We start from the raw sequence: 7768 nt of genomic DNA on the forward strand, positions 1-7768 counted from the left end.
TTGACAGTTTGATGGTTAAACATTTTTTGAGAAAACATGACAAGAAAACCATAACAAAACAAATATGGATGCTTGTTGTGCTGTTGAAAGAGAAGTTGATCGGGTTTTATCCAAGTTTGGAATAATTGGAGAACATGCAAGTCGCACACTTTGTGATCTAATTGCCTACATCCAAGGTTTAAAATTGGAACTAGAAGCAGGTAGATGGTTTTCTTATATTGCCATACAACAAAGACTTCAACCTTTCTACTGCTTTTCTATTTTTTTTTAGCACCTGATGGGCATATATTATCTCCAATTCAATCAGGTCTGCTGAAGCATGCGATGGTCAAAGTTAAAGACACAGTTTCTCGCTTAGCAACGGATCATAGAGATTTACATAGCACAGTGTCCAAAGTAGGAAAGGCGGTTGATCGAAATTTCACAGCAGATTTTGCGGTCACCAGCCGTGATGACATTTTCAATGAGCAAGAAAAACTAGCTGTATTAAATAAAGTAGTTTATCAACATTTCTGTCGTCAGGGTATGCAAGATGTGGCAAACGAACTTGCAAAGGTGAGTTTATTTTATACCACACCATGGTTTACTTCTCATTTTATAGGAAGCGTCGGTGAAAATTGAATGTGGTAGTAGCGAAACATTTATGGAATTGAATCACATTTTAGAAAGCTTAAAAAATAAAGAATTGGAACCCGCCTTGGCATGGGCAACTGCTCTTCACGATAATCTGGAAGCCATAAATTCGACTTTGGAATTTAAACTACATCGCCTTAAATTTATAGAATTGCTCAAGCAAGGTGCTGCATATCAAACTGAAGCAATAGCTTATGCAAGGTTGCATTTTGGTCAGTTTGTTAAGAGACATGAAAAAGGTATCTACTAATAAACGGGTTTATTTACCTTGAAAGTTATGGTAGTGGTCTTAAAAGAAATGTTACTAATTTATCTTTATTTGTCGAAAGTGTTGATTAATTTCATTGGGAAAAAGCTTAATATATACAGATAGTGAGATAGATTAAGTCCATTCTTTACTATTTCATTGCAGACTTAGTCTGTATGTATTATGTACTTTTGGAAATTGGTCATATACAACTTCCTTTGATTTGAAAGTAAATTTGTATTTTGCAGACATTCAAATGTTGATGGGAATGCTGCTATTTGTTCCCAATGGAATCAGTTCTTCGCCATATCATTTCATGTTAGACAACGAGATGTGGATAGAGATATATGAAGTATTCACATTAGACGCTTGTAATTTATTAGGTGTAAGTGTTGACAGTCCTTTAGCAACCTGTGTAAATGCAGGATGCACAGCAATTCCAGCCTTATTAAATATAAAGCAAGTTATGATGCAAAGGCAAGTTACCGGAATTTGGAATGGAAAAGACGAACTGCCTGTGAGTGGATAACTGACTAAGAAGCGAATGCCGAATTTCTTTTTAGATCGAAATTGATCTGGGGACCGATAAGCGATACCATTCTATGTTTGCGTGTCCAATTTTAAGGCAACAGTCAACAGAGTCCAACCCGCCAATGCGCTTGTTATGCGGGCACGTTATATCACGAGATGCTTTAACAAAATTGAGTAGTGGCAATAAGTATGTTGATATGTTGATATGTACAGACTTTATTAATTGTGAATTTTAGGATGAAATGCCCATACTGTCCAATAGAACAAAGTCCAACAGATGCAAAGCTTATATTTTTTTAGTGTTTGTTGTAATTATTATTAGACAAAAAACTGTTATATAGTTTCATAGCTAAATAATGTTTTATATGTTTTATTATTATTAACATTTGGTGAATGGTTTGTGTTCTGTGATCTCTTTATTCACTAAAATAAAATATTGCAAAGCAATTATATTTACAATGCATTGTACTGCCTGTATAGCTTGGGTTACCCTAGTTTGCATGCAATATGGACGGTTATTTCTGCATTTAACTTATGATGATTTAACCTACGATTTTTACTCGTGAAAAGTAAGCTTTGGAAAGACAAGTTAATTGACAGAATAGAATGACTCAAAACACGAGTCAAAACATATACTGAAGTAAAGTTTGGTTTATAGCTATCCCTTCCTTTGATTTCTTTGATCTGTTAACCCATGAACAAACACTAAATTGTAAATTTTTTGTTGATTGGAGATCTACTACAAATGATAAGAGTGAATTGAACCATCGAATAAAACACTATTTTTATTCATTGATTGAACTGACAGTAAAAAATAAGTGGGGCAATCATTTCATCATCTTACCTCTTTTGCGCTTGTCAGTTACGTTGACAGTTGACTTCACTTATCATAAAACAGAAGAGCAAGAGACGATGTTCGTTTAGTTTTATTACGCCGTTGCCAATGGTAGCGCGTTTCCGTACCCCCATCCGTTCTTACAACCTCCTTTTTATCCTTTTCCGTTGCCTGCTCTTCCTCTTATTTTTTACCATAGATTTCAATATCTATGTTTTTTACTCATATAATTGAACCTTTGATTGTAGTGTTATAGCATTGAATTGTTATAAGTAGGTTGGCAACTAAGTTACTGCCGTTTTTTTAATAAAAAAATTAACAATTAATTAATCTTAAATGTATTCTCCGTTGCTGTTTATATAACTTTTTCCTAATCTTCAAGTTTTTTGTAGAAATCACCTGGTTTTGACTCAAAAAATTCATCCTACCAAACTCAATTTTGCATCAAATGAAATTTCACCAATTTCACACATAGCATTTGATAGAGATAGGAAGAGATGAATATCCGTTGGTGCCAAATCGGGAGAGAATGGCGGTTGTGGCAGTACTTACCAGCCTGCAGCCATACGCTTGAATGGCTTCCTTGGTTATATTGGCAATATGAGGGCGGGCTCTTCATCGATCTCTACTGGACGGCCAGAACCGCCAAGCCGAGGTGCGTGTTTGAGGTCAAAATCACCAATTGTGAACTTGGCAGACCAATTACGTGTAGTTCTTTCAGCTATGGCATCGTCACCATAAACAGCACTAATATCGCGGCATTAGAAGCTAGCAAAAAGGAGAAGTGTCGAAAATATGTTCATTTTTCACAACTTGATATTCCATTTTAATGATCCACAATTAACGGAAATTAGATCGAACAAGAAACAAAACATAGTTTCCGGTAAAACCTTGGTAGAACAATACCTCATTTTTCAAATAAATTCAAATGTTTTGCCAAAAATATTTGATGAAGATTTGATGACATGCGTATATGTCAGAATTAAAAAAAAACGGCGGGAACTTTGTTGCCAACCTCTAATATACAGGGTGTTTTTTTAAGATGGGCCATGGGGAAATTTAAATTGCGCCAATTGTTCTCAAATCTTGGCCTTGCACTTAGTTATTAGTTATTCATCCTTCAAACTACATCAACGAAGCAGCAACATGTATTCCGCCGCTCGAAAAGGTGTTCATGTAAGTAATACAATTTGTACAAGATCGAGTGGGTACAGTAAATGAGTGGTATGCCAGCTATTCAGTGCCGAGTATCGGGTATTGTTTGGTTGTTGGTGGAAAACAATTCGTGCACCGATTTTATACGTTTATATCTCATTTGAATAAATTTGTTGATTTACAAACAATTTCTACAGTACTGTGGCAGATGATTCGCTAGGAAGCTAAGACAGATACAATTAATGCAATGTAAATTTCCCCATGGTCCATTTTAAATAACTCAACGCCTTTACATTGTCGTATGGCCAATCTTAAAAAAAAACACCGTGTATAATCAAAGGATTGAACAGTTGATCCACAGAAGCTGATGTGGTTGAACTTAGATGGAGCTCCTGTAGTTTGATGTGTGGTAAAGCTTTGAATATTCAAAGGGTAAAGTACGAGTAAAAAATAAGGTGGAAAATAACAGTATTATGGCCGTTTCCATCGACAAATTTAATAGTAGGGAAGGTAGCTCGAAATCCATTGAACGAGAGTGATTAAAATTTTAACCGATGGAGTTCTACTTTGGCCTATCCCACTATGCTAAAGCACAGATTATACAACTGTGGCTAGAGTCTATCGTCTGCCGCCTATCAGGTCATATATGATTTAAGGCGCTGCGGTACTTTTTGCGGTACCAATTTTACATGGTTGTTTTTTGAGAAAGTAAGTTAAACGTCGATAATGGTCCTGAAAAAAATATCTCGATCATAATACGCTGAGTTATGACAGTGTTTAGCGTCCATAATCTGCTACTTTATTGGACTACTCCATATAATGAATAATGATAAAGTAATTTAGATTCCTATCACTGTCAATTTCTTTGGAAAATGCATTTTAAAATAATTACCTTTTTTTAAAGAAGAAATACACGGAACAGAATATTATAACTTTAAGAACACATATTTATATTATGCATTTTAATAATTACACTAAATTAATGTTAATAACCCAGTTGTTATTGTTGGTAATGTTAAATCCCGATGTATCCTTTTGATGTTAATATTTCTGTGGTCTCTACGGCTTTTAAATTTATGAACGAAGAATTTGCCATAACATTCCCAAAATGTTGCTGGCAACACTATCTAATTTTAGAATTGTCACATTGGTCAATATAGCCTGCCGCAATAGTTGATGAACGCCATCCTCCATGGCGCTTTAGGTATATCCTCCTGTCGTGCTCCAGCATTTGCCGGAATGCTGGCCGATGTACGATGTACGACGAAAGCAATGACACGTGTACGCCGATAGATTTTCTAACTTTAATAATTTGGCCACAATACTTGGTACATCTTGCAATGTTGTGTACCCCTATTGGTTGCACCGTGCATTTCTCCTTCACCTAGTTCATGAAAAACCTGCGATGAGGCGTCTTTGGAGAACGAAGTGCCATGTATTTTCGAATTAACTCTAACAAATCCAAATTTTCAAGATTTCCCGGCAGAATCATGAAAGATCGATCCGTCTTTGTTTTCGTTTCCACAAGTTATAACTTATAAAGTGAGTTTTATGATCTTCAATATTCGTGGTCTCCAATGAAACTAGGTAATTCCTGTCGCCTGCTTCCGCCAGCTACTCCGAATATAAGAACTACCTAAAAATAGTAAATTATTATTCAGGGCGTACCCTTAACAGACAGGTATAGGTACCTTGTTTAACAAATGTTCTTTGTTACTAACTTTCACTAAAAACGTATTCACATTTTCTCTGTCCAACGTCAAAAACTTCTTAGCTTTATGGCCTTCTCCTTTTCTTTTGGGGTAAGGAATTAGGCTGGGAAATTTGCTTATAAGTATTCACTAATTAATTGTCGATCGTACAAGCGTTTGGCAGCGCACAGCAGCAGATTTGGAGAGACAATGAGTTTAACCATTGAATAAATTTAACCCAATGGTTTAACATAATTTGCGCATAAATAATGATCTCAATTTTCTAGATATCTTTGAAGAAGTATAAAATTTCTGTCATACTCTAAAAAGTAGGCATAGTTATGTACCTACACCGACAAAAAGAACTATGGTTTAACCATTTAATACAAATGGATAGCTGCCAGATTACTTTTTCTAATAAATAATGAAGCTCAAAATATTTCTCTTCTGCAAAGAAAATGCGCCAAAAGTAATTATATATAATGGGATGGATTTGAGAAACTGGATTACGTAAACGTTAAGTTGTGCCTAATACTGAATAGGTATTATACGTATTGCTAGCTTTATTTTGGTTAGATATGTACCAGATTTTCCTACTGTAGTAAGTAAATATGTACCTACAAGACACTGTTAAAACCGAATAATAATAAATTGGCCATGCAGTAACCGCATAACCGATATCTTGTTTATGAATCTTTCCCTTTGCCTATATATAGGTAAGCTTATTCTAAACAAAAAAAACTGTGAAGTGATAAACATTAGTACAATAGCGATGTCTGTACCTATCGTTAAGTTAAATAACGGAGAAGAAATACCTGCACTTGGCTTAGGTACCTGGAAGGTTTGATAAATTTAATACAGAAACTGCAAGTGTAGGTACATAAGTAACATTTTATTTAGTCTCCTCCAGAAAAGGTAACTCAGGCTGTAAAAGATGCGATCGATATTGGCTACCGCCACATAGACTGCGCTTTTGCCTATGGAAACGAAGAGCAAGTGGGCGCAGGTATTTCTGCAAAAATTTTGGATGGTACGGTTAAGCGAGGTGACCTGTTCATAACCAGTAAGTTATGGAATACCTTCCACCGGCCCGGAATAGTCGAATCTGCCGTAAGACAATCATTAAAAAATTTGGGTGTCGATTACTTAGATCTCTACTTAATGCATTGGCCGATGGGGTATAAAGTAAGTAAATATGACTTGTGCACATCAGCGTTAGTATATTTTTTATTAGGAGGGAGATCAAAACATGCCAACAGGACCCGATGGAACTGTAGTACCGTCACCGTATGACTATGTCGATACGTGGCAAGCTATGGAAGAAATTAAAAAAAAAGGTTTAGCAAAGTCTATTGGTATAAGTAATTTTAACAGTCGTCAAATTGGCCGCCTTCTTGAGAAAGCAAGCGTTGTTCCGGCAGTAAATCAAGTAAGTTTGGTCGTTGCTGCAAGAAAATGACCCTGCATATTCTATTGCAGGTCGAATGTCATCCCTATTTAAACCAAAGACAGCTGATTGACTATTGCAATTCCAAAGGGATAAAAATAACGGCTTATAGCCCTTTAGCATCTCCGGGTCGCCAGGGCATTAATCCAGAGGATCCAGTTTTGTTAAAAGACCTACGGCTGGAGGTGATCGCAAAGAAATATAGCAAAACACCAGCACAAGTGGTAATAAAATATCAGATCCAAAGGGGCAACATAGTCATCCCAAAATCAGTGACTAAATCTAGAATTCAAGAAAATTTTAATGTATTCGATTTTGAACTTTCAAGTGAAGATATTAGTGTTATTGACACATTTAACCGTAATTTAAGGTTAATACGGCCTTCTGGGTATGTTTAAAACATTTAATTGATCTCAAAATGATTTTCTTAAAATACTCCCATTTTAGGGCGTCATCTCACCAATATTATCCATTTAACGAGGAATTCTAAATACCTAAACCTACTGTTCCAATTATGTTTGTAGGTATAGCATTGTGAGGTCTTACTTTGTCAAATATAGAAATGAAAAAAATGCTTTCAGTTTTGATATCCTTACGCCGCGCCGCACTCTTAGATGTTAATATGTATGATCTAATATGATCTAAGGCCGCACCCACACGCTTGGCAAACCTTTCTTATATCATTAGGAACGTGTACCAATTTGCAAAGCAATCAGACGTTTCTCAAAAAAATTTCCGTATACGCGGGCGGACAGACGGACAGATAGACAAACGGACAGACGTACAGACAGCAATACAAAATTATAAACGATCTCGAGGATCGCTATTAAAACCAAATATCCCAGTACCTACCTACATTAGAACACCAGTCTGCAGATATACAATCGATTTTTTGATTTGATTATCTTGATGCTGAAAGAGTACATCATATGCGTATTTGGTAATCGCGTGTGTGTGATTCAAAGATTTTTCTGAGGTCACATGGATTTTGATCAAAATATGTCAAAATCATTATTTATGCACCAAGATCGTTGGGAAAAAAACCAAGAGCATTATCTCAATGTCCAGGATTGAATTGATGAATTTAATGCATTTTTGGCGACCATGTGGATTTTGATCAAAACATGTCAAAATCGTTATTATGCACCAAGATCGTTGGAAAAATACCAAGAGCATTATCTCAATGACCAAAACATGAATTTGATCTATTTTTATGCACCACGTGGATT

At 35.7% G+C, this 7768-nt stretch overlaps 2 protein-coding genes across 2 annotated transcripts; both read left to right on the top strand.

Moving 5' to 3' along the window:
• LOC116174743 (E3 ubiquitin-protein ligase RMND5A) lies at positions 1-1814 on the top strand. Its single transcript, XM_031492717.1, has 6 exons — positions 1-200; positions 272-555; positions 602-872; positions 1129-1397; positions 1444-1598; positions 1648-1814. The coding sequence occupies exons 1-6, from the start codon at positions 65-67 to the stop codon at positions 1709-1711; spliced, it is 1179 nt and encodes a 392-aa protein (XP_031348577.1). The 5' UTR covers positions 1-64; the 3' UTR covers positions 1712-1814.
• Positions 1815-5844: 4030 nt separating this feature from the next.
• Positions 5845-7111, top strand: LOC116174280 (aldo-keto reductase family 1 member B1-like). Its single transcript, XM_031492170.1, has 5 exons — positions 5845-5933; positions 5993-6277; positions 6327-6521; positions 6572-6927; positions 6987-7111. Exons 1-5 carry the CDS (start codon positions 5865-5867, stop codon positions 7027-7029), a joined length of 948 nt encoding a protein of 315 aa, XP_031348030.1. The 5' UTR covers positions 5845-5864; the 3' UTR covers positions 7030-7111.
• The last annotated feature ends 657 nt before the right edge of the window (positions 7112-7768 follow it).

Source organism: Photinus pyralis, unplaced genomic scaffold, assembly GCF_008802855.1.
Source record: "Photinus pyralis isolate 1611_PpyrPB1 unplaced genomic scaffold, Ppyr1.3 Ppyr1.4_LG6, whole genome shotgun sequence".
In the NCBI taxonomy this organism is placed as follows: domain Eukaryota; kingdom Metazoa; phylum Arthropoda; class Insecta; order Coleoptera; family Lampyridae; genus Photinus; species Photinus pyralis.